The 27,901-nt window shown below is 40.9% G+C and overlaps 1 protein-coding gene across 1 annotated transcript; it reads left to right on the top strand.

Annotated features, from left to right (window-relative positions):
• The first annotated feature begins 7,921 nt into the window (after positions 1-7,921).
• On the top strand, positions 7,922-26,578 carry hnf1ba (HNF1 homeobox Ba). The gene is made up of 10 exons (XM_056441643.1): positions 7,922-8,582; positions 10,424-10,623; positions 10,930-11,197; positions 11,294-11,517; positions 16,781-16,935; positions 18,146-18,272; positions 18,359-18,541; positions 18,954-19,072; positions 20,009-20,053; positions 23,042-26,578. Exons 1-10 carry the CDS (start codon positions 8,203-8,205, stop codon positions 23,060-23,062), a joined length of 1,722 nt encoding a protein of 573 aa, XP_056297618.1. The 5' UTR covers positions 7,922-8,202; the 3' UTR covers positions 23,063-26,578.
• Positions 26,579-27,901: the final 1,323 nt, after the last annotated feature.

Raw genomic sequence — 27,901 nt, 5'->3', positions numbered from 1 at the left:
CAAACTGTCTTTGAGGACACTGGATTTATGACATGTATGTGTATTTTTGGATTGGAAAGAGAAACATGTCTGAATGGACTCAGCCAGTGTAATCATCATAGTACGAGTTGCATGTACACCCTGAGAAGCGGCTGCCAGTGTTCCCATAATGGGCGTTTTTTCCATCCAAATGGGCAACTCTTTATCTATCAGGCAAGTAAACAATATTTTAGGTTCAGTTGTGAGAATGTGGGTAACTTTTTGTACCATTTGGGCAATTTTCACTATAAAAAAGTTAAATTCATAAACTGTTCGAGGCTACCTCGAAATGCACGATTATAAGTATATAAGCCACGTCATCTATTTGAATCTAATCCACTTAATCGTGAGACAGAACAGGTAACGTCGTAAAAACAACATCCAACGAATTCTCTGGATTGTCCCCCAGGACACCACATCATGTCCAATGTGATGTCATCAATATTCATTTATTTGTCACGCAACTTCCATAATTTAGTAACACCGCTTTCGTAGGTATTTGAACCCATGATGATCTTTTCCTCAAACTAACTGACCTTGCACAGGCAAACTGATTATTCATGTAGCTGGACATATAGCAAAATGCACAAATAAATAAATAAATAATACATCAGCTTGGCTCAGTTACAGTAAAAGGTTGGGAGTATCAAGGGGGCTGTACGATGCCAGAGGTCGTGCTGCTCTGACGAACAAAATACTGCATCCCGGAGCTTCACAGGAAGGAAAATCCCAAATCTGTTGAGTGTTTCTTATCAGCTTCTCTGTCACTGCAAAAAATATATAAAAAATAAAGAATACTACACAAGGGAAAAGTTAAGATGTAATCAAACAACACTGAGACAGAAACCAATTTGCCGTGCAGTGACTAACAGCCACAACCTCAAAGCTGCTCTGATCTGACATGATTTAACAAAAGAAAAGAGGAGGAAAAGCTCAATCCCTGACTACACACACACCTTTCGCATGAAGAGCAAACACAGTCCGAAGACTTTCAAGTCTTTGGTTTGATTCAGACCCACAGAAACAATCTGTCACACACACACACACACACACACACACACACACGCGCCCTGCTGCTGAGTGTGTCGACAGAGTTGATACACTCTGACACACATCTCCAGCGCTCCAGGCTGGCAGGGCTCCCCACTTCTCCCAGTGCAGGATCATGGGTAGGTCATGTTTATGAATCGGGAGGAGTGGATGGATGTCAGTGCTTTCCATCACTTTCCTCTTCCTTATCCTCACTTGTATCAGTCAACCGCAAACAAAACTGTCCTCTGTGTGTGTGTGCAGCCATCTTCTATGTGATTCATGGGCGTGGTGACGACATCTTATTGCACTGATAGAGATCAAAGCTGCTGCTCCTTCCGATGAGGAGAAACTGTGACGAAATCAAAGCACCAGTGGAAAAGTCTGATCACTGATGGATTTACAACAGATACACCTTTACAACCGCTGAGTATCATTAAAATAGCCAGATGATTTGCATGATTAATGAGGTTTAAAGGGGAGGAATGATGATAATTGGGATCTCGAGACTCTTAACTTTTATTTTTATAATCTAGGTTCTCCCTAGAGGATTGCTTTTTCTTGCTGACCTTTCCTGGTGGAGCCAACACAGGCATTGTTTCTAACTTAGAAAAAACTAACAAGACACACTGAATTAATCTTCAGTTCATTATTTAAGTTAGTTTTTAAAGTGTTGTCCCTTATTTCGTTCCTTGCCTCTCATCTTGCCATTTTGAGCAATATGCTGTTTTTATGTTTCTTTTTTCTGCAGCATTTAAAGAGAGTTGGAAAATGCCCTTATTTGCTTTTTTTATTGAGAGTATGCTAAAGCTACTATCCAGCGGCGTGTTAGCTTAGCTTAGTTTAACACCAACTGAAGTGTAAAAATGTTTGTTGTGTGACCATTTCTTTGCAGGATGCTGTCACCTAAGTGTTGTCATCAGTGTAAGGTTGCAGTTACTATCCATTACACTGTAGTTATGTTTACCATAGTGTTGATTATTACTTTGTTTGTCTTAGTTTGGCGTGGCGTCATCTGTTGGCCACCAGACCACTGTATCCTGCCCCTGGGTTGAGTTGACCCCTTACCTAAACTCAGTTAAAATACTTAATAAGTTAGTGTTGATGACCATGTGTTTTCTGTTTTTACATGAGAAAAGGCTTCTACAAACATTTCCACAACAGTATTGTTTATGATTTTATTGGTTGTACACAAGAATAGATATTGATAACTTTGCTGGTGTCGATTGCTTACCAGCAGTTAGTGACGTTCTTTCGTTTTCGGATCTTCTGGAGTGTGTTACTATGAGGTTGGATGTAGGAGATTTTGTCATTTTTACACTCTGTATTGTACGGATCAAACCAACCGCTCTCAATGCGTCCAAAACCACATTTTTTTCTATTTATTGCTCTACCTTCATACTTAGCATTTAGTATATTTAGTGGTGTCAATATTCCCATCAAATTAAACAAGTAAATGTCTTATTTCCAAAAATGTGGAACTATTCCTTTTAGTTAGAACTTTAAAGATGTGTACAGCATTCAAAAGAGTATTTCAACATGTTTGTCTCTTCATGCAGGAACAGCGAACAGCAGGATGAGTCTCTGAGGAGAGGATGGGTAGTCAGGGAGTTCAGGGTGAGGGTAAGGTCCAGCTCAGTCTGTGGAACGGAAAATGGTCCCTGGTTCCTGATCCTCACGTACACAACATGTAGACTTTACCCTTTTTATTTCAGTCACTTTCCAAATGTTCCAGTCAGTGCACTGTCCAGGCCGTGGGGTGAGGAGCAAGAGGTCAAGAGAGGTCAGAGACACACACGCGAAGCTGCCAAGCATCAGTAACTCACAGTGAGTCCCTGAAGCTAAAGTATTAAAATGACAGGGAGAACAAGTCAACTCTGGCTGGATCCAGATTGAGTGTGTGCTCATGGCCAATAAAAGAAGCACGTTTATCCAGTGAATTTTCTTTTCTCCCTCATGTTATTATCATATTGTTAAGATTTATATATGATTTGTTATGTTAGATGATCTATTTCATCAAGTCAAGTCAGTTTTGTATGGCCCAAAACACAATTTGCCTCAAGGGGCTTTACAATCATTCAACACCCTCTGTTTTTTTCCAACCTCAACATTGGAAACCTGTGAGGACAGACCAACACATTCTCACCAAGCTCCAACCTCCACTGTTTACAGCCCGATACTACAACAATATTTTGTGTCTCTATAGATACTTTTTCTGTGATAGAGAACTGTGCTGGGGTTGAACTTTTATATGACTACCCTGTTTAAAATATACAGAGGCTGGAGGCATAATTGAGGGTGGGGCGGCTTTGAGTGAAGGGTGGGTGCCGCGGCTCTCTCCTCTGCTGCATCACCCTCGATCGCCTCATCTCCATCGATGATGCATCTCTGGCCCATTTTGGATTCGCGGAATTAGGCCGTGTCGTCACGGCGGCTCTTCAGAAATCCATGCGTGACATCACGGAGAATACGTATATTTTAAACCGTCTATGGTTCTCACTCCCAACTCATCAAGTACTGCTTGGTCAGTGGCCCTATGCCTCAATTTAGGACGCTATAGGTACCCATTGTGTCAGTTTTGGACGTGTCACGGACAAAGTGTCGCAACTGGTTTTCTGCATGGTCTATTTTCAAAATAAACGTACAACGTAGCACTACTTAGTTTTGAGGCTTATGCACTGGACTTCCTCATATTAAAACAGAGATACATCATTTACTAAAAACAGATGGGCACTGTTTAGCAAAAGTTTCTTAAACAGGAGTAAGTAGTGCATTTGTTTTTTCAGCTGCGGATTAATGTAATTTAAATTTGAAATGAATGTTTGGTTTCGGTCTTTTCGTGGGATTGTTGGTCCATGCTCAGGTGGACGGACAGGTATAGTCACAGGAAGCGAGTGGACATGTCCCGGCCCCGCATGGGACCTGTCCCCGGTTACCCAACCCACGTGTCACCGTTCTGTGTGAAAGTGTTAATGGGCAGTGCATGTTCCACATCACGCTCCAGTGCTCAGGCTGATTTCACAACAGACGTGAGGGCCTGTATACTGGATGAACTGTTTTTTGCTGCTTGTTATTATTTGTCGTTAATGGTTGATAGATTTTAAATGGAAAAATGTGAAATTGCCAGAAAAATGTACGCCAAAGTGTTGCCACCCAGAGGAGACAAGATGTATGTTTTTGTGAGTACGTCTGTTAATGCAACTGTTGCTTGTTTAGTTACTACCTCTCGGATAAAAGATTCTCTGATATATTTGGGCTTAGATTTACATATTTTCGATTCGATTCAGACAAGGGAGTGAAAACCCTGGAGTGATTAACTTGTCACCCGGCCATGACAGGGCAGCAGACAGATGTGTTTCCACTGCGTTATTTACAACCATGAGGGTCCGTGGCTCCTACTGGCTAAGGTGCATAACTTTATTCCAGAATAGTAACCAAAAACAAGACTGTAATCTGTGTAACGACATCAAAAGCTGCAGAAGAAAACAACTGTTTGATGATGTGTCCCGGTAGAATAAAAGTACTTGTAATAAGGCTGTACGAGCATAAAATCATTCACATTCCAACAGAGAATTGTCTCTCGGGTACAAGAGGCAGTGGATTGGTTAATGACCTTATACTGAACTTTATCTTTTTATCTCTTCCTATATTGTAACTGTTGTTTTATTCATATACTATCAGTTACATTTGGGTCATCATATACATTGCCTGCAAGGCTAAACTTCTACTAACAGTACATGTTTTGAGTTGCTGCATGATATTGGCTGCGGTGCTAATAGGTTGAGGGAAATCCTGTATTACTAATGATCAACCACATTGATACTACACTGAAAGATTATATGTCTAACCAATAATTTGCTACGTATCTTGTAAACAGTCATGCATATTTAACCCTTGTGTTGCCTTAGGGTCATTTTGACCCGAATCAATATTACACCCTCCCCCCGCCTTTGGATTAATTTGACCCCATTCAATGTTTAATGTCGGTGTTCTTTCGGTAGTCAACAAACAAACATAAAGTGCCTCACACTTAAACTTGGAAAACAATATTAATTCTAATAATTTTCTGGAGGTTTTAATTGCTGGCGTCAAATTGAACCCAAAGGGTAAAATATGTTAGTAAATATAAAGGTAACAGGAGGGTGAAACATTGAATCGGGTCAAAATGACCCAAAGGCGGGGGGAGGGTGTAATATTGATTCGGGTCAAAATGACCCTAAGGCAACACAAGGGTTAAAGAGGAGGTCAGTGGCTTCTGTGTTCATGTTGTTAATGGAACGATATTTGGTTTATAGTTTTGAAAGAAATTACAAAATGTGGTAACGCAATGTTCATCAAAACAATTGATTACACTTAAAGTATTTAAATGTTATGTTCCAACACATATTGGTTGATTTTATACCTTTTTCTATGATAACTGATGTCATAAAACCAACCAGGATCTGATCTTATCTCAGATCAGTTTTTCCACTTTTAACTATTTACCTGACTGAAACACCAGGATACAAATAATTAATCTCAGGATGTTGGATATACAGTCAATCAGAATACACGAATATTTGTAATAGCTTCAATACAATTTGAGAATTCAATCATTCAAGCGTAACAAAAAAAGTAATAGCAACTGATACCAAGTCAAGTTAACTAATTTGATTTTGAATAGAAATAATGTTTTTTTAAGTGTTTATGAATTTCAATAGTTAATATTAATTCATAATATTATTCGAGAGACACTTATAAGAATAACTGCAGAGTGATGTAAACATATCTCCCTATGGCTTGTAGAAACATCCGCAATGCATTGATCAATACAATATAATGTTGATTATTTAATCTTTGTCCCCTCTGGTCAGGCCACAGACTCACACCGATGGAAGGGTGCAACATGCCAACACGGTGTACAATAATTCTGCAACTGCATCTTGGCTTTTCCCCCCAATTCTTTTTTTAATGAGTTTTGTTTTCATTGTTATAGTTTTGGAGTCTATAGTATATGTGTCTAATTTTAGTTCAACTTTCAATCGTGCGATAATCGTTTCCAGGTAAACCATCATATAACTAGAATGGGCACTCGGTAGAGCGCATACCTTCGCATATCACAAGATTGGGCATTGAATTATGAACATTTTGGCATTAGTTGCATGCCAATTGGACAAAAATGTATCGTGCTATGGTAAAAAAAAGATGTTGACCTTTCCATGACCTTGACCTTGACCTTTGACCCGATTGATCCCAAAATCTAATCAAATGGTCCCCGGATAATAACCAATCATCCCACCAAATGTCATGCGATTAAAGAAGATTTTGACCTGTTCATGACCTTTGACCTTGAACTTTGACCCGATCGATCCCAAAATCTAATCAACTGGTCCCCGGATAATAACCAATCATCCCACCAAATTTCATGCGATTCGGTTCAATACTTTTTGAGTTTTGCGAATAACACACATACAAAAATAAAAATAAATAAATAAATACACGGCGATCAAAACATAACCTTACGCATTTTCAATGCGAAGGTAACAACACGTCCGCTCATGCAAGTACTGCATGGGTCGAATATTTTAAAAAAAAGTATTCAGCTCTCCGTGAAAGATCATGCAGTACAGTTATGCAGATTTAAGTTTTAGGATAATTTGACAAGATACATTTGAAACCGGACTTTCGATTCACAACATCATCAAGAACATCCAGACTTCTAAACATGATCAACTCGCATTGTGTCCTATTTTTCAGGATTCATTTCCCTGTGATCTGCTACAGATTTCCGTGCCAAACTACATAAAGCCAATTTAATGCATGTTTGCCAGAAAAGTTTAGTTAATACAGTTCACACAATACATTTGAATGTGTGTATGGTCTCTATTTTGGACACCTTCAACACCGCGCTGCACCTGCTGGTTGACCTCTCTGTCTGTGGCTTTAACCATGACACTGAACAGCTTTATTATTATATCTACGGAACAGTTCCACACGGAAACAAAACTAAATAACTTCACTCTGTTCTTATATTAATGGTTGAAAGTGTGTTTATTCTCTGAGTGAGTTGTAGGTTTATTGGTCTTTTTCTAAATTTGCCGAGTAAGATAAAAACGGAGGCGTTTCATTTCGCAATTTAAGGAACCCAAATAGTATCGTGTGCGCATGCAGATAAGAGACAATTGACGCAATTTACAACTTCTAAAACCGATTTTTCAAAGTATGGAACATTTCAATCCAGTTACATCCGATATTTAAAGCAAAAAAAAGAAGAGAAAACGAAAAAAGTATATTATTATTACTTCAATTCTGAAAAAGAAGTCCGATTGGTCTTTGTCGAGATCATTAATGCTAATTATTGGCTGCTTTTGAAAAAGTAAAACAATGTATTCCCCTGTATTACAATGTAATTCTCTGGTCCCGTGATTATTTGCTTTAAACGAAAAGATTGTAAAGCACTCCGAGACAAATTTGTAATTTGTGAAATTGGGCTATACAAATAAACTGAATTGAATTTAATTTAATGGAATGTGTTAATAGGCTTCATTAAAGGAAACAATCTGAATTAATGACGAAAACGACATCTATTCACATCTATACGATTATCCCATTATGTAATAATGACAGCACTTGAAACCTAAATAAATCAAATAAATTCACAAGAGTAACCTGTGGCTTCTACTCGCCGCACTACTTCAAGGCCTACAACCAGAATAAAAGATCCAGCAGTGTGAATATGTGCAGCTCGCCTTTCTTAAAAGTCTTTATGGCATATACAACAGGGTCCAAAGTCCATGAAAGTTTTGCTGATAAGGGGAGCCAATAAAAGCAGCAGTGCAGCAGTGTAAACACATGTCTACCTCGGCCCAGAGAGGGCCTTATTCAGTGGATTTACATAAGGCTCCCATCAGCCGGCCCACTCATTACCACGTTTTATATCCCCCTGCACTCAGAAAGCATCATGACAAAGTAGCTCCATCCTCCCCTTCAACAGGGAAGTGAAGCAGCTTCTCGGAGCAGGTGTCAGCCGCCGCAAACTCCCCACACCACTGGAGCAGAGAGGAACATAGGAACTTTACTTTTGCTTTTAAATTTTTTATTATTATATATCCTTCTGTTTCCTCCCTTTCCCCCTCTGCTGCAGCGCGCGCACAGCAGGCTTATGTTGAGTTTTTAATGTTCTCAAACATGGTATCCAAGCTGACATCTCTGCAGCAGGAGCTCCTCAGCGCCTTGCTGGACTCTGGAGTTTCCAAAGATGTTCTGATCCAGGCCCTGGATGATATGGACCCCAGTCCGCCTGGCTTTGGAGTAAAACTGGAGAACTTGCCCATGTCCCCCGCTCCGCCTCAGAGCGGCAAAATGAACGGGGTGGACGTCGATTCGAAGCCCGTCTTCCACACGCTCACCAACGGCCACAACAAGGGCAAGATCTCCGGGGACGAGTGCTCCGAGGACGGGGACGACTACGACACCCCGCCGATCCTGAAGGAGCTCCAGTCGCTCAACACGGAGGAGGCCGCGGAGCAGAGGGCGGAGGTGGATCGCATGTTGGCGTAAGTTCCCTCCGCTGGCTGACTTGTTTGTTTTTAAGTGTACAAACTAGTTTCGATATATTTGAATCGCAGTATGAGGTGACATGATGAAGTGGAAATAAGGACTACTCACATCAAATGCTCTATTTATTGCGTTTTTAAGGTTGGAAAATGAAGCACAAAACCTATATATCTACTAAAAGCATTCCCTTCTTTGTTTACCATTTTTTAATAACCCGCCGTGTTTTTTTTTTTTTTTTACAATCTGGTTACTAATTATCGACAAGGATTAAAATGTATTTACCTTTGGAATATATCAGCTGAATTTAGATCTATTTATTATTTACTCTAGGCCTTTTCCTACTCCACAATAAATATCGCAATCCGCGACATGAAGAGAAAGTGAATCGAAACTAATTATGGCTAAGAATTTAGATAGAAAATATGAATACATATGATAATACATTCTAAATAATAACAATACAACCAATTTAAGTATAAAGTGATTACTTCAAATTCAATAGTTGTACGTTTTCCATGTATTCATGAGTCAGTAAACACATCGTGGGAAAGAAAACCCCGTCTTCATTGGACCTCTTGCTTCTAATCCCTTTAATCCACTCAGACCACTTGATTCACTGTAAAACTAATATTTGAGATCCTAACAAGGACCGGAAGAATATCAAAACTAACCCACGTGTAGTTAAGTTATTATTAATTTTATTCTATAAATCATCAACTGAAAGATACACAGTCGCGTGTGATTAGAGTGAATGGAGATCTGGTTATTCATTGTCAAAAGTTATAAACGAACATCTCCCACTTAACCCGCAGATTTAAATGTCGGGCTCCACATTCTCCAAAACAAACAGATATGCTACAATTAGACTTCAGCGTGTCAGGCCTGCTAATCTCGGATCCGTTTTACATCCGAGCATATTTTTGCGATACACTTTCCCACTGCTGCAGACATTTGAATAAGAAATTAATAATTTGAAGAGCTAATTCTTCAGGTAAGAGCATGTTTTAATTGTACGTATATTTATGCGATGCTCATGCGAATTCAAGAAAATGTTAATTCTTTGAAACGAAAAACATTTTTGAGATTAATAGCAAGTAATAATGTTTGATTATCAATTAAAAAATATCTGAACTTAGTATGACTAGTACATTTTTTAAATTTGTATATAGTGTATGTACACATTATGCAGTATATATTAAGGAGACTAATGCCAATATTATACTTTCCTCAAATACTATTAACATATTGGACAATATATTGTTTATTGTTTTAAGTTTTGTCAAGCAGCTTTAGGATTTGTTTCACAGTTTGTTTTTGTTTTTTAAATCTAGACCTATACTGTTCATGCCTTATTTAGATTCACACAAACCTCGACCACCTGTTTCCAGGCTGACATCATCAGTTTAGTTAAAAAATACAAGTTCAAAATTTCTCAACCTGGCAGGAACCAGTTGAACCTTTGCAAATATGTGCAGCCTATTGAATGGGTTGGAATGATGAACTTTGAAGGGACTTCCCCTTTAAACTTGAGGTCCAAAACAAAACAGTGAAGCTAAAGGAAAGGAACAAGTTCATTTGTGTTTCACCAGAGTATTTCCATATTTGTATATTTTGTATAACACATTTTAATATCAACAAATCTAACCAAATCTTCCCACTTGCATGAATAATAAAAAATAATAATTTCATCATGTGTTTACATACAATTAATGGCATGAAATAAACTTAGTTTCAGCCGTGAGTAAAGGTGGTTTTGCTCTTTACGACTTCCCCCTGAAAGCTGCAATTAGTTCAGTGGTGAAATGAGTGTTTTCTGCTCCTGCGTTTTATCTGAACCCAGAGAGGATCCATGGCGTGCTGCCCGCATGATCAAAGGTTACATGCAGCAGCACAACATCCCCCAACGGGAGGTTGTGGACGTCACAGGGCTGAACCAGTCTCACCTCTCCCAGCACCTCAACAAAGGCACGCCCATGAAAACACAGAAGCGAGCGGCCCTCTACACTTGGTATGTCAGGAAACAGCGGGAAATTCTCCAACGTAAGTTAATATTTGAGTTTCTCCCAGCTTTGACCCGGCTTGTAATGTGTACTCGGTAACAGCATGGCTCTTTATTTGGGCTTAACATCTGTAGGGATATCAATTTTGGGTTGGACATTTCCAAATTATGGATGCAGCACCTTCAGCAATTGGTGCTATCCTAAGTTTGTCATAATGCATCCAAAGGAAGGAAATATTATTTATGGCCAGAAAACACTACGATTATGGACATAACTTCTCCTTTTACAAATATGTATTTTCCATTTGAACTGTGTCTTGTTGAATGTCCCTCTTCTTGTTTTGCAGAGTTTAACCAGGCAGTGCAAGGCTCAATGGGCAACATGACAGACAAAGGCAATCAGGATCCAGTCTTTTTTTTCCCAGAGTTCAACCCGTCTGGTCAGGGCATGGGTCAGCCAGGTGAAGAGGTCGGCAGCGAACCCTCCTGCAAGAAAATGAGACGTAACCGTTTCAAATGGGGGCCTGCGTCCCAGCAGATCCTGTACCAGGCCTATGAACGCCAGAAGAACCCCAGCAAGGAGGAGAGGGAAGCGTTGGTAGAAGAGTGCAACAGGTAGATAAAGATGACACCTTCCTCGACCTTCTTTGAAAAATGTCACCCAAACAAAACCAACCCCAATTTTTTAACCTGTTCATCTGTTTCCTTCAGAGCCGAATGTCTTCAAAGAGGCGTCTCCCCCTCCAAAGCTCAGGGCCTCGGCTCTAATCTGGTCACTGAAGTGCGAGTATATAACTGGTTTGCCAACCGGCGCAAAGAGGAAGCCTTCAGACAGAAGTTGGCCATGGACGCCATCAACGTACCGCCCCACAGCATGAACCCTCTGCTGTCCCACAGCTCGCCACATCATCCCCACACCAGCATTTCCCCTCCAAGTAAGATCCCAAGTGGCAACATTTTGCATGAGGTTCATCGTCACACTGAGCAGACAGGATACTGTCCATTTAAGGTTGGACTCCTATACCACCGTCAGAGAGAGAAAAATCCAAAAATCTATACAGCAACCCGAGATATTGTTTTTTTCATTCCACGCATTCTTTGCCTTTGTCAAAACCTGGCAAACTCATCACTGATGTAAACCAGTGTCACATGACCGCACGCCGCATTGCATTTACGGTGTTTACGCCAACATTTTGGGTAACAGTGCCAACAAGCCCATTATTTAGTTTTCTTGGGCGTGAAACTACTAAGCACAGTTGATGTGATCAGAGGAGCAGAGAAAGAGGGGACAAGTGATCAATGAGCGTGAGTGAGTGAGCTGAGCAAATGCCATTGTTATTCTGATCTTTGAAAACACACTGAGAACAATCCACATTGTACCTGCAATCTCCACTCCAAAGTCAGCATGGAGGAGCATGACACAAAGGGCAGCAACCCTGTGACAGGCCAGGGTCAGGCCAGGGTCAGGGAGGGGGGACAGACACATCCAGGTTACCTCGACATAACGCCGTCATTTCCACATTTCCTCCTCCCATGCGGGTTGCTAATGACTCCACTCAGTCTCCAAAACAAGGGAAGGCTGTGCGTTATTGCTCTGACCATTTCACCCTTACCTGATGTTTGCATTTGCAGTAATTAGTGTTGACTGAGTCTACCTGGTGTATACAACATAAAAACAAACCTGATAGGCCTCGCAGGGCATTATCCTCCGTGCCATCACTCACCCTCCATAAATCTGTGATTTGAGAGTCTCACTCAGAGCCTATTGTGTTCGTCTCGTGTTCGAACACGAGTACACTTTGAGGGGAAAACAAACTGTTTGCCCTGGCTTGCTCTTTTACCTTTGGTGATTGTCTGTTTGCTAGAGGTTTCTTTTAAGGGTTTTTGTTGTTGCTCTGAACACCTGACCAGGCATTGACCTCAGGTTGCCAAGCCAGAGGGTCAGCGATAATGTTGCAGAAGGGAAGGATCGGTGCATGGTGGAAAACAGTTTGCTCTTCACGGAAAAAAAAACCCTCAGCTGGCTGCTTACAAGGTGTCCTGCTGGCATCCTGCCGACAGCATCAGCTGTTTTTCAGTGTCAGCCTCTGGCCTGACAATAATATCCCAGCAGGAAGTCTCATTGCGTTGCTAGGGCACGACCCGTATTATGCATGCTTAATGGACAATTAAAATCCTTTGCTACTACATCTCCGAGGCCTTTGATAAGGGGCTCCTCTGACTTCTACTCTCTATACTCTGCCTCAGCAGGAGGTCCCATTGTCTGTGGTGTATTAGAAGACTGCAGTGACTGTAACCTAGGTTCATTTATCTCTGCTGGGCCTTGAGGAGGACTGATTTTAAAGCCTCCCCCCTCATCTTTATGGGCATTGGCATAGTTGCTGAGGCTAGGCAGACTTGGAGCAGCAGGAGCTGTCCACTGGGGTATAGGCCCTTTTCTGGCCAGACAGGACTGATGACCCCTTCTTCGCCTACAGAGAAACCTAGTCACCCCCCATCCCCCCTAAACTGTCGCCACACCTTCAGTCATACGAGAGGGGTCACCACTGGGTCGGATCAAAGAAACTCCTCTTACTTTGGGAGTTTTTATTGATTCTGTTTCAGTTCATTGATTCGTCGGTCACAACTGGATAGACAGTCAAACAGTGTGACGTGCAGTTTTGGTGGTGACCTTTTTAACTTTCAGAAATGAAACTGATCTCAGGCAGATTACATCGTTTGTCAGAAGGCGTATGTGTGCACGCACCTGTGTTTTCCTTTGGAATATTTACCGATTGGTCATCCGCGAATACCGTTTACTGACCTCAAGTATTTCCTCTTATTTACAGCATTTTACTTTGAAGCATTAACTTCCTCTAATAAGCTAGTTAATGTCATAACTATGCCGACTAAATCATAATATACAACTGTATATTTTATAATGATAGATTTTTACATTAGTTTAATAATGTATTAAATGATGCATTTAACATAATAAAATAATCAAAAGAAAAAGTTGTTTGCAGTAGTGGAAAGTGACTAAGTACATTTACGCTCGTACTTATTCCATTGTATGTTAACTTTTACTCCTTTATATTTTAACGGTTAACATTGTACTTTCAACATCACTAAATGTATTTTATCTAAACAAACCAAAATCATTTTACAAAATACCGTTCATTGTTACGGATTCAATGTTTCTTTCCAATCCCTTTTGCTGAACAACACTCTGGTGTCAGGTTGGGGCCCTGTGTCAATTTTCAGACGTCTTGTTGTTAGCTGCTCACCAAAGAGATATTCCCTGGCTCATGGCTGCTCCTATATGGTGGTTACGGCGGATAACGGCGTCCCAACAAACGTTACAGAAGTCTAGTGCCCACCTCCGATTCCCCTGGAGCTGTTCCCAGCTGACACAATCTCATAATAAAAATATCTTCACATTTCTGTCACAGGGGCCGCGTCTTTGATCGACAAGCACCTTTACTTTTGATCGTTTAAATACATTGTTCCAATTTTTTGCTTGCATAGGATTCTGAATGCAGGAATGTAACTTGTGACAGAGTATTTTTTAGATGAGTACTTCTTGCAGCACTGGTCATTTAACAGCTGAAGTCACCATAATGTGGAATCAGTGCTGAGCTGCATCATTCTGCCCGTTACAAAACTAGCAGACTCAGAAGTTCCTGATCGGACACAGCGGTGGGGGGGATTATCCGTGGGTTGTGTTGCTTTCCGTCACCTCAGGCAAGCTCGAAACAAGACGCACTCACACAGAAAATAATGGCCTAGCTCTGCACTTTCCACTGCTCTGTGAGTCCCAGAGAGCCACAAAAGAAGAGACTGGATACGTCCTGCAGAGACCCAGGAGGTCTGTCATATGCAGCAGCGCGACAATGAGCACTGCCTGGGGTTGGGGAGGCAGGCTTTGATATAACATGGGTCACACAGGGAGCTAGAGCCTTTAAAACCCGCTGAAGATCCTTGCTACCACTCCCCCTCTGAAGTTCTCGCCCTCCCCCTGCTCTCGAAAAAGACGCCTTAGATTTTCATGGATTGCCCTTCTTACCAGAGAAAATCTTTAGTTTTTCAGAAACTCAAAAAAATGGTATCTTAAAGTCTGTCTCTAAAAGATTTGCTTTCTAGAAACCCAGAGTCTCTTTGCTCCGATCATGGAAGTCGTCCTTACTTACTTCGAGGCTATGTGCAGCTGGATTACTGGCCAACCCAAAGAAACTAAACTGGCCTGAATAGCATCCTTTCCTATGTCTGACACTTTAGGAGGTCGTCCAGCACCAAGATAACTGCCTTTTTATGAGGCCTCCTCTATTGTGTGGCAATGGGGGTCATGAGTCCAATGGAGTGCTTTATTGTTCCGCGGCAGTGTTTACAAGGCACGGTGGAGAGTTGTGGGGTTGCTAGTAGGTTGTAGGAGACAATATGAAGTCTGTGGTCTGAACAAAATGGAGGACAGGTACTTTAGATAGATAGATAGATAGATATATACTTTATTAATCCCCAAGGGGAAATTTGTCGTCACAGTAGCAGTAAAGTAAAGTTTAGTCGATGAAATATGGCACTGGGGCTTCAAATATCGCGGTATCTGTATTTTAAGTGTCTGTAGTCAAAGGAATAGTTCAACCATATGGGAAATATGCTTGTCAAATACCTCGTAGAGAGCTGGCTGTGTATGTCCGGAAATGTAAAAGGATTGCTTTAAATGTGCGGAATCTTATGCAAGATTATTACGATAATGTCTGTGACATATTATGCGTTGATATTCGTGAATCTGTACGCATCCAACAACACAAAGAAAGCTATTTGCGTTCCCTAGCACCTGAAGCAAACTGTCACATCTGCAAACTCTTTCTGCAGCAACAATAAAACAGTCCCCCCCCCCCCCCCCCTCATTGGTCACATTGGTCTCTCCCTCCCCTTTTATCTCAAAATGGCTGTATATCAATGCATCTTTACACGTCTGACCGACGTTGACAGGACGTTCAGCCTGTCACACCTGGGTCAGGGACGAAGGGCTCGGGGAAGAAGTGAGATCTGAGGGCAAACACAGTCTGTCTCTGCACTGTCACGAAGAGAGTGTCTGTGTGAGGCTGAGACCACAGGATAAGAATGTGTTTGACATCGCTTGTAATTGTGTAATGTTTGCTCTGTTGGTATCAGAGGGGGCCTACATCGGCAAACAGGCATTTGATTGTCGGTTGTGGTCGGGTGAGGCATTCCTGTGGGCCTCCACTGAGGGACAACAAGAAGTCTAGACACAGGATTAAGTGATGGCACGAGAAGAAGAATTTCATTTCATTGAAAACTCACTGTACTTTGTAGAATTTTAAATGTTGGGTTTAATTTGCCACTTTATCCTCTTTTCGATATATCAGGGGAGTTTTCTCCGAATAGTTTAAATTTTGTCTAAAAAAAAAAAGGTTACAAAATACACGTATGATCATAATTAGTATAATTTAAATATAAATATAATTCTAAAAGTATAATTAGGCTGAAAGAAGTAGGCTACTGGGATTAGATAAATTTATGTTGCAGAACTTTTTTTCCGCTTTCATCTTCCCCTCCCAATTATCTTTTGACCTTTTGGAGGGACTGCGACCCCTAGGCTGGGAATCACTGAACTAAGTTAACAAACTGTATAAAAACTATCTCCACCTCGAGCAGCTACACCAGTAAAATGCTGCTTTATCACCAATCTGACAATCTAATATATAATAATACAACATGCACAGAGGCCATCTTTTCTGTACTTTCAATTCTACTTTCACACATTTTGTGGAAAACACTTAAAATACCGTATTTATTCAATTGTTTGTAGGACCTACATGATCAAAATTGGTACTTCTTGCTTAAGTAAAGGATCTGAGTACTTCTGGGGAAACTTCACACTGACGCAATTAAGAACACTATGACCGGTAGTAGTTTTTGTGTGCTGACCAGAGAGTCTGATTGGCGTTGTGTTGTGAGCGAGTGAACACGGTGAACGGCCTTGGCTGAGCGACACAGATAGCAGCGGGCGGGTCACTGTGTTTGTTTGCTCTGGCCTCCCCCGTCTGCGCCAAAGAGCAGGTAGATTGGAGTGACACCGGTGTTTATCTACACTTCTGTCTATCTGCCCTACATAACTGTTATACTTGTAGGACACCTCAGGTGTTATAACTGTGGGATGCAGCAAGTAAAACTAACTTTGTGTCTCTATCTCAGTGCGTTACAGCCAAGGCCCCGGTGAGGTCACCTCCTCCACAACCATCAGTCACCACAGTAACAACGCCATGGTGACCAGCCAGTCGGTGCTCCAGCAGGTGTCTCCGGGAGGATTGGACCACAGCCACAGTCTGCTGTCACCTGACGGCAAGATGGTGAGTGAACACACCTGGGCCCTCTTGGCCTCAGATTAGATAAGGCCCGGGCCTGCGTTTAGCATAAGCGTACAAAGCAGGTTCCTGAACCTCCTCTCCCATGGACCCACGGGCAAGAGCCAACAATTGGCACATTGTGCTGCTCTGTTTGAAAGGTGGAGCCGGGGTGGCAGGCCATGGCTGGACAAGCACACAGCCTTCGTCAGACCACAGTGTACAGGCATCAGCCAATAAAGCTGACAAAGAAACATTCTGTTCTTATTGATTAAATGCCTCGCAAAGAGGAGCCACAGGTGGAGCTCTGCTTGTTCTTCTGAGAAATGACGCCAACATTTGATTATATCCAATGTGTTCTTTTTGTTTGTGTCTACTTTAGAGTTTCTCCCTTCTGCCCTAGTCCAATATTTGATCAGTGACAAGGAGACCTGTGCATTGACCCACAGCGTTTGAGTCGTGGTGCAACAAAACTTTTGATATAAGATGTTTGATTTACCGTTAAAATAAAAGGTTTTACTTCGGAACAAAATCGAATTTCCACGCAACCCGAAATTCTACCGTTTGAACTACTTATCTTGTTCAGGGTCACATACAATCTAATGTCATGTAACTGAAGTTGAATAACTTCCCTGTCAAAATACTTCTGTCTTTTGGAGCGACATTAGTTGAAGTGACCACAGCAGGTCAGAGCTGACCGTTTTTTATCTGCAGATGTGTGTTTGGCCGATCTGTCGTTTTTGGGCAGCTGGCAGTAGTCAAATAGTCGCAGCCCCAACGAGTGGGAGGATCCAGATAGCCAATACTGTAATGCATATATTTTGTTTTTTGCAAATGTTCACGTAATCATTCACATGATCCACCACACAGGTACACACCACTGTCAATGTGCTCCACAAACTCATGCAGAGTCTTCTGCTGACATTTTTAGTACGATTCTTTTTCTTCTTGACCTTTTGTTTCTTATCAGTATTTGCTTGTGTGCTGTGTGTGAGTGGAGTTACACAAGTACAGTGTCATACAAAAGAATCGGAACTAAGTCAACATTTATGTTTGTTGTTTGTTTAGCAGCCAACATCTGTTTCACTTTGAAAATACATTTATGTGAATTTAAATAACGGACACTCAGAACTTTAAGTGGGGTAGTTTGTTATACAACATTATACAGCAATACATTAGAACTCTAATTGTTTTGATTTCCTTCATCTTTCCCTAGATCTCAGGTTCAGGTGGAGGTCTTCCTCCAGTCAGCACATTGACCAACATCCACAGTTCCCATCACAACCACCAGCAGACACAGAACCTCATCATGCCTCTATCTGGAGTCATGGCCATAGCACAGAGTAAGTCCAAGCAGATCAAGAGGGGAAAGTCTTGGAATGTATTTCATCATGCATGATGTGACGGAGGTTCCTCTGTGTCCCACTAGGTTTAAACACATCGCAATCTCAGTCGGTGCCAGTGATCAACAGCGTGGCGGGCAGCCTAGCGGCGCTGCAGCCGGTGCAGTTTTCCCAGCAGCTCCACAGCCCCCACCAGCAGAGCCTGATGCAGCATTCCCCCAGTCACATGAGTCAGCAGCCGTTCATGGCAACCGTCACACACTCGCACAGTCAGTAACATTCATTCATACTCTCACCCTCTTTGGATGCATGCCTCTGGAGTGCTTTGTGTATCAGTTATACCACTGGTGCAAACCCTTTGGAAGCTGCTGTCTACTCTAACTGTGAGCAGTTTAACAACTTTTTAATTGGTTTCATTTCAATAACTCTCGAGGCCTAAAGAAGTTTTTCGTTCTCTCCTATCCTTGTTGGGGACCCTTAAAGGGGTGTGTAAAATAAAACCCCAAAGAATAAATATATTATGACTTATTATTTATTTATGATTAGATCACACTTATTGTGTTCCTTTGGTATTTGCCGTTGCTTTAAACCTGATATTAACCTTTAAACTCTGTAATTTTTACAAATAAAATCCATGTGGAAGTATTTATATCTTTGTATTTGTCTGACTTTCTTTCACAGTGTATTCTCACAAGCAAGAGCCACCACAATATTCCCACCCATCACGTTTCCCCTCGGCCATGGTCGTCACAGACGGCAACAGCCTCAGCACCCTGAGCTCCATGTCATCAAATAAGACGGTCAGTCCCACCACACAGGCCGCAGGTCAGATGCATGTGCTCACCTCTACCTGCCTGCTACCGTGGGTTGTAGGTTGAAGAAGTGACAATCTGTCATCAGTGTCGGGTATCTGCATGAGAATCAGCTGTAAATCTGAAATGTTTTTGCAGTTTTTGTTACAATTCTTACATATATAATTATTCTTTCATCAACATTTTTTTAAAGAACTTCAAGTTTTACGTTTTTATTTGTTCGAGAGGGGACAATGTACATTGATGAACACTTTAAGTTAAGATGTAAATGCACCCAATTACAGCCGCAATGCTGATTTCCATTGTCTGTCATTGAGTGTCCGAGAGGTAAAGGTCATGCCAAAGTGCAGCTGTAATAAACTACAATCAATTATAGTGTATAGTTGATAATACATAGCAGTTTGGTAATAAAAAGTTAACAATGGATTAAAAAAAGAATCGCATACATATATATAAAAGCAATACCCATATACGACAGATATATTGCACATAGGGGCATTAATTAATGAGCACATTTTAAGGTTTCATTCATTCATATAACATTCATACATCACATATCCATGACAGTACTACTATATATGAGCACAAGTTTGGGTGGACAACAGCCATCCCTTCATGTGCTTTTTAAAAGTGCTGAAGGTTGGGCACTCCCTAAGAGAGGATGGTAATGTGTTCCAGAGTTTGCCGCCTTAAAAGTAATCAACTGCAACAGTTGATTAGCTCACACATCACCTATTGATGCACATAAATCTCCCTCACCCTGTTCTGAGTGAGAGAAACTACACAATCGAAAAGCACAAACTTAGCAGCAGGAACTACATAATGACAGGGAGAAGTGTGTGCGTGTGTGTGTGTGTGTGTGTTTGTGGGTGTGTGTGTTTGTTATGAATGTGTATTGACCATTTTTCATTCCTGTCACATTAGGACGTTCCTGTAAACAAGATGGTCCAACTCGGGGGTCTCTCATGGGTAAATACAATTGTTATAAGTTACTTTCTGACCAATACTTTAAGTACTGCTTGTTTTGCTGCTGGGGCTGTTGCTGATGTTCAAATGCTTTCATTTGCCTCCAAACTAAAAGACAAGATAGATATAGAAAGGTATACTCCTCAGAATTCCTATTTCCTCTTAAACAGACGTCTAATCAATCACCTGCTCCCTGAGCCGGAACCCCTCTTGATTAATGCTGCCTCCTTTCACTTTCATCTCCCTGCTGAGGGTTACCTCTGCGATCAGGAAATGAACCCGGCTGCTAATCAAAGTTCTCAAGCATGGTGTGCTGCTACTTTCCTCCATGCTACAGTGAGGCTGGAGATGAGATGGGGGTGGTGGGGTAATTACACCTCTTCCTCTTTCCTACTTCTCCCTGCTCTCAGTGATCGCTCTAGCCTGAAATGTTGTCCATGGTGCTTTCACACGCTCAATTTCCCACGCTGCGGCAGAGCACTCGTACCGCCGCGCTACTGACCGACAGATGGGATGACGGGATGAGAGCTCAGAGCAGCGCTGTGTCCTCAGTGGAGGCAGGAAGTAAAACAACACTCTCTGAGGCTTTGAAATGTAGGTGCATTCTGGTCAGGGTGCTGCTCTTTCTACGGGGACGATCAGATGTATTTATGGTTAGATTTTTGAAAAACAATTAAGGTACACTACCGTTCAAAAGTTTGGGGTCACTTAGAAATGTCTTTATTTTTCAAAGAAAAGCACTGTTTTTTCAATAAAGATAACATTAAATTAATCAAAAATACACTCTATACATTGTTAATGTGGTAAATTAATATTCAAGGTGGAAACGTCTGGTTTCTAATGAAATATCTCCATAGGTGTATAGAGGCCCATTTCCATCAACGATCACTCCAGTGTTCTAATGGTACATTGTGTTTGCTAATCGCCTTAGAAGACTAATATCTGATTAGAAAACCCGTGCAATTATGTTAGCACAGCTGAAAACAGTTATGCTGGTGCTATAAGCTATAACTGGCCTTCCTTTGAGCTTGAAGTTTGTAGAACAAAATTAATACTTCAAATATTAATCATTATTTCTAACCTTGTCAATGTCTTGACTACATGTTCTATGAAATGTTCAATTCATTTGATAAATAAAAGTGTGAGTTTTCATGGAAGACACGAAATTGTCTGGGTGACCCCAAACTTTTGAACGGTAGTGTATGTGCTGTGATAAAAGCTGTACCCAAAGGTGGAAGGAGTATTTAAATGATTTACCTGTGTAAAGAAATACACACAGTATGAATTTTTCAGACTTAATATTCACACATTAGGTTTTCTACATTCTAAATAACTTTATACGTTTGACCTTAGTTGTGATAACGTACCCAAGAAATACTTAAATTCTTCAAATATTGTAGAATTACACAGATGGAGTGGTTTTAAATATGTAATCGATCACGATGAAACAAATCTGCTGTAAATGAATTAAAGATTGATATGACAAGAGGATGAAGGAGACAGAAGGCAGGACCGGTTTAATAACTAACAATTTATAAATGTGATTATTATAATTAAATTGCTAAAAACATTAGAAAAGCAGTGTACATGCCTCTGGTGACTCCATAAAATGTCTTGTTTTGTCTGGCCAGCAGTTACATTTACTCTAAACTGCTACCAAGAAAAACAGCACATTTTCACATTTGGTAATTTATTTAACTTATTTTCTGCTGATCAACTCATTGCTAATTACACTAATTGTCGAATACACATTATTTCATAATACATGTTTTTCATAAGCATCTCTCTTGTTTTTCATTTCTTTAAACTTGAATGTGCCAAGTAATTGCAAACGACATCTATGAAGTAAAATGAAAAAAAGTAAAGTCAAAGGTGAATCTCAAGTACCTTGACATTGTGTTTAAGTGCAGTACTTGAGTGGATGTAGTGGTGGTTACTTTCCACCACGGGCAGCATCACACTAGCATTTCACAAACACAATTATTTAGAGAGCACTGAGCCAGTCGGCTCTCCCAGGTATTTTCTTATCAGGACTTTACTTGGATGGGGCTGCCTTCTACTCGTGACACAACTAGCATGCTCAGGCTTTATAACGACCATTGTTGACTGAGAACCTTCCATTATACCTGCGTCTGTTTCAACCGCCCCTCTGCTCGGAGCCCGGCGTCTAATGACTCAAGTCTTACCCTGCGGGTCACCTTTATCAGGTGAAGCTGTTTGCTGGACGCAGGGTCACACCGGGGTCACCTGGCTCCACCCCCGGAGAGGCAGGTGGAAAAATAAATTCCACAAACAATCCAAAAAAGAGAGCGTTTCAATGGAGACCAGGCTTTTGAGAGTTGGGAGAAAGAGGGATGAGGAATGTATTTGGTCAGGTGTGGCACATGAAGGTGCCGGGGTGACGTGTTTACCTGTGGTGGAAGAAGAATTTGAATCGTTTACTTAACGAAAAGTACCACACTATAAAAATACTCCATTGCAAGTAAAAGTCCTGCATTCCGAATTTTACCGAGGCAAGGCATTGTACTGACTGTGCATGAAGTATGAAAAGGAAAAACATGTCATGTCTGTGTAATACTATTGAATCATGTCAATGGTACTTCAACATTGTAGTTTAGTCATGGTGGAGCTAACTAACTGCATAATAGTTTAACTTATAATAATACATCATATTTTATAAAATGATGATGTGTTTTGTACAATTTTGATCTGAAGAGCAACAATAGCTGTAAAATAAAAGTGTAATACTTCCCTCTGACATTGTTGTGGCATGCAAGTATAAAGTAGAATAAAATGGAAAAACTCAAGTATAAGTACCTCAAAGCTGTACAAAGTTACTTTCCACCACCGGCATTAACGAAAGTTGAATTTCTTCCAGGAAGCCTTGATGCACTCGATACATGTGCTACCTGTGTTACCGGACATATTGTATTTATTGTTTTATGTAACGCAGGTCTACTTTGTCTCACATTTCTCTCCTTCTCCTTCCAGTGTCCTCTTCAAGCTTGGTGAGAGCGTCCACCTGACTTACTCGGTGCTCAGCAACGGGAGCACATTTTTCCACCCTCTCACCGTGGTAACCATGACAACTCTTAATAAGCGGCAACGCCGCGCTGGATGATGAGTCAGTCAACAAAACTAGAGGAGTGCTGACGACCGTGGGCCAAGCGGTGAAAATGAGAAATGGGGACAGAGAGGGGGGGAAAAAAAAGAAGCTTGCTGCACCTGAAAGTGAGGAGACTGGATTCCCCTCTGCGCACACACACGATCAACAAAGATGATTCTAACACAATCTTTGAAAACAGTATTCAGTTTTTTATACCACCTGTCATCCTCTTTTCTGACATTACCATGGAACAAAAACCAAGCACCCCAATATGGCTCAAAAACTATGGCGGTACCGACTTGAATGAAGGCTCTGGGACAACCGATATTACTCTGCGATTTAAGGTGGAAATATGAAGACACCATGAAACTATAACAGAGACAGTGATTAGCCTCTGTGAAGGCTGAACGACTCACAGCACGTTCCTGGATGTGAACACAAACTGCGTGACAATCACAAGGACCCCGTACTGATCTTGAGCGTGCATTCTTACTGGGCCTTAACGGAGTCTTCCATATTATTCTTTCACACGCAGCTTTACTGTGCTAGCATTAGTGCCGGTGATTAAGCCGAGGGATTCATCAGTTCAGGAGTTGTTCAATGTGTATACTGTGATTGAAGAGACTTTGACAATCTGGAAAGGACTATGCAATGCGTCGCAAAGGTGGATGCAATTCTTTGTATGACAGGAGTCTGCGCAGAACTCCACACAATTGAGACTGGAAATCAATATGCACTATCAGTGAAGCCACCAACACTTAGCCCAGAGCATGCAGTACGAACTGTATGCTGGAGTTGCTGTTGTTGAAGCTGCCTGTAAAATAACAGAAAAGCGGATGGATGAATGTGTGAAATGCCAAAGAATAAGCGTCAGCCAGCAATGTCGACGGAGGGAGGACTGACTCACTCTCTAACTGTTGCCCTTCCCCTCCGTGTTGTTTGCACACACAGGTTCAGGTGAATTTCAGGAATGGGACTCACCCGCCTCCTCCTCCTCCTCCTCCTCTTCTTCTTCCTCCTCCTCCTCCTCCTCCTCCTCCTCCTCCTCCTCCTCCCACTTCCTGCCTCAATGTGAAGAGAAACCAAATTGGACCAATATTGTTAATAACTCCTCATCATACACCAGGACCCCCTGGGGTTAGAATGGAAACATTGACAAGCATTCTGAAACAAAACAGTCAAATTAGTGTGGTATTTTGTGAAGGAGAGAGACATGACATAGGGCAGTGTTGTGACAGCAGCTGCTCTCATCATACAGGAATCCACAAAGACTGGGAAACGTTGGGGAGAGGAGCCGCTGCTGTGGGTAGAGACGCCCACGCTAACTGTACCGAAGCGTGTTTGGATGGAAGAGAACTTCCTTCGCCAGGAACCGGCCATTTGTGTTTGTTTGCCCCGAAGCAGCGAAGGCGAGGCACAAAGTGTGCAGACGTGAAGCTGTAAGCGAGCGAGCAACGGACTCGTATTGTATGCGTCTGCTTCTGTTTGCGATCAGCTCAGAAGATCTCAGCGACTGAACTCACCATTTCCCTCCAGTCGTACGTTTTAGAGGCGGATCCACACAAATGACTTTTTATGTGAAGTTCTGTCGCAACACGCGGCCCCGGTTCAGTTCAGCTGAGGTTAACTTAGCTGGACAATGAGGAGAAAGGTTGAGATGGGCGCCACATTTGGCATCGAGAATGCCTATTACTGCGTATCACACAGTTCAATATTAGGTCATTACATTTGTTATTATTATGTTGGTCGGTTGTTTTGTGACTGTTATTATAGCCACATCTACTGCCATCTGATCAGAGGGCACTCACACTTTTGTGACAAGATATGATTTTTTTTCTCCTCCTAATGTATTATTTTTGTATAAACATTTAAATCAATCATAAATCATTATTTATACTTTCTGAGAAAATGTTAATATTTCAAGTAAAAGTTTTTCTTTTCAAAAAGAATACTTGGTTTTGGTTATTTTGTGTCCACATTTAAAAAAGATTGTTCCTTGCTGTAATATTACTATTATTATACTTAGTTTAACTATTTTATATGCGGTTGGGATGGTTTACAACACATTTATATGCATTTACCATATTAGTTTTTATCATATTAAACACATTTGGAATACATTTCCAACAAAAAAATCTTGATCTGAGAGTAACTTGTGGCCCAGCCAATATCTCTTAGATACAAGTAGTCAAGCAACAAGTATACTATTTCCCCCTGAAATGTAAAGGAATAGAAGTTTAAAGTATGATAAAATGGATGTACCTCATATGTCTACTTAGGTGCAAAGCTTGAGTCACTTTCCACCTCTCCAAAATGTTTATAACCACTAAAGATGCTGTGGTGTTGCTGCATGATAAGACAGCCTCTTTGAAGTTCATAGATCTAGATTCTGCACATTACATTTCAAGCAATAAGTTCATTGAACCCGCCATGTTGATAGCACAATTCATTTCAGCCTTTATCTGGTTTTAAGAGAGCCCACTGTAAAAATAAATACCTGTCATTACACACAGCTTCATATTGGAAAATACAACTTCTAGAAATATAATATAATGTAATATCTGCATAATAAGTGTGCTATAAGCCAGTCATTTAAAAAATCTTAAGCCTTTTCTGCTTACAAATAAAATATATCATAGCCGCTTTAAAGACATCCACTTTCAAAATGAAAGTTGCCACTTTAAAACCTATAGCGACTAATATGACTTGGGAATCCCTTAACTCTGCTTCTCCATGGCCGTGTTGACCTGCAGCCTCCGCCGTGGAGCCCTGCTGTTTGGAGCCTTGTAATCCACTGATGTTGTTCTATTTGGTTCTCAATGAGGCCTTTGATTTTCAGACCCAGGAGGCCTCTAAAGATCTGACTCTGTGTCTTTTACTCTTTTCTCTAAAAGAAACTGAAATACTGAAAGGCTCATTAGCATCTGTTAGAGTTTGAAATACAACACTGAACTCTCTAAACATGACATTTAATTCAGCTGTGAAGTAGAGTGTGAATACAAGCTTGATTCATTGAAACGCTCTCGGACAACTATTAGAAATGTGCTGCGGACGATTCTGGCTTCAAACACAGTTTATATTTGCTGACCCAGCAGCGATTAGCTTATTGTTTCACTTCCCGTGTGTTAGTCTTGTTATTTGAGGGATGAGCTTATGCTTATTAATCCGGAAACAATTTAGGACATTTTTTTAATGGATTGTATTACCACAGCTAACTTTCTTTGAAATACAGTCAACGGTTTATCTGATCATCTCAGCGTTCTGATAATGCACATGGTCAACTTGCAGATGGACACCTATTTGTTGTTTTGTATGTCCATCTCAATATAGATCTATTCCAGTGTTTTTTTCATTTATTACACACGCTGAATGTTAAAGAAAATACAGCACACGTTAAAGTTATTAAAATTATAATAATGCTTTTTGGTATCAACCAATCGGGCAATTCCTTTATTGTGTTCTGTACTCTTTATTTCTCATCTTTCATCAATAATGTGGCTTATAAAGAGGAAATAACAAACATATGACACATTGCAAATGCAAGTGTGGTATCATTATTATCATAATAATCATTATAGTTCGTATAGGTATAGGTAAGTTTGGGAATATTTTTGAGAAAATATACTGAATGTAAAAATGTATTGTCAAATTTAAAAGGCCAAAGTAAATATGACCTTACATTTCTTTTTTACAAATGTCTTAGTTAATTTTTGATCAGCATGTCCAATTTCTAGGAGCAAAACAAACTGATTAAACTCTAAAATATCAGAATTCATTTGTCCATATGCAAGGCTGCTGTCATCTTCCAGGAAGCTTCAGCTAGTCTTTAGACATTAAGTTTTACAAGATAGTCAACGCCTCCTCCGCTTTCTAATTCAGCGCTGCATCTGTCTGATCAAAGCCCAAAACCTCCAGGGAACAGAGGATCATTGACTCTCCCTTCGCCTCTTATAAGCCGACTGGGATGACTCCCAGGCAGCAGAGCGTAAGACAGGGAAGGCCATGACTGATGCTGCCTCAACTTTGGCCAGACGAAGTTCATCTGGGGGAAATGTTGTCAGTCAGAATATGTCTCCTGAACATTATTCCTTCACCTGTAATTCAAACTAGTTTCAACTTTTAATATAAATGAAGTTATTAAGTCTGAACCTGCTCCTCACACATTTGCTCTTGGGACAAGTTCAAGTTTCGTAATCAGCATTAACACTACCAGACACATACTTTACAACTTACTGCTATAAAAACATAAATACTGCTACTGTTATCAGCAATACCAGATGCCACTAAAGTTGATTCCATTGCTATCATCATGCAAGTGTTAATACTTTGGTATGGTGATATGGAAAGTAGCTCAGGTGATTCCTATACAGGTGACAAAAACAATCAGCCTATAAGCTTTCCCAGAGTGATGCAGCGTTGAGTCCTCAAACCTGATGAGTCAAAATGTGTCACTTCTGGTTTCTTTTCATTTCAGTATAATTTGAACATGTAGTTATATAACATAAAATACCTAATGTAATACTGTAACAGTTTAGCTCCATACCTTCCTTTTATTAGTTGTTTTCATGTCTGCCTCACTAACTATACACGTCATTCCAGATCCTGCTTCCCATCTCGTCAGTCCAACTCCCTTCACCTGTTCTCTCACCTGCCTCTGATCACTGCCTCGTCAATCCGTCATTCCCTTCACCTGGTCTTCATGCCCGTCTCACCTGTTGCCCATTCACTCATTAGTCCCTGTCTAC

This window comes from Pseudoliparis swirei, chromosome 20 (genome assembly GCF_029220125.1).
Source record: "Pseudoliparis swirei isolate HS2019 ecotype Mariana Trench chromosome 20, NWPU_hadal_v1, whole genome shotgun sequence".
In the NCBI taxonomy this organism is placed as follows: domain Eukaryota; kingdom Metazoa; phylum Chordata; class Actinopteri; order Perciformes; family Liparidae; genus Pseudoliparis; species Pseudoliparis swirei.
Note: the sequence above shows the minus strand (reverse complement) of the source record. Positions and strands in the feature narration are given on the sequence as shown.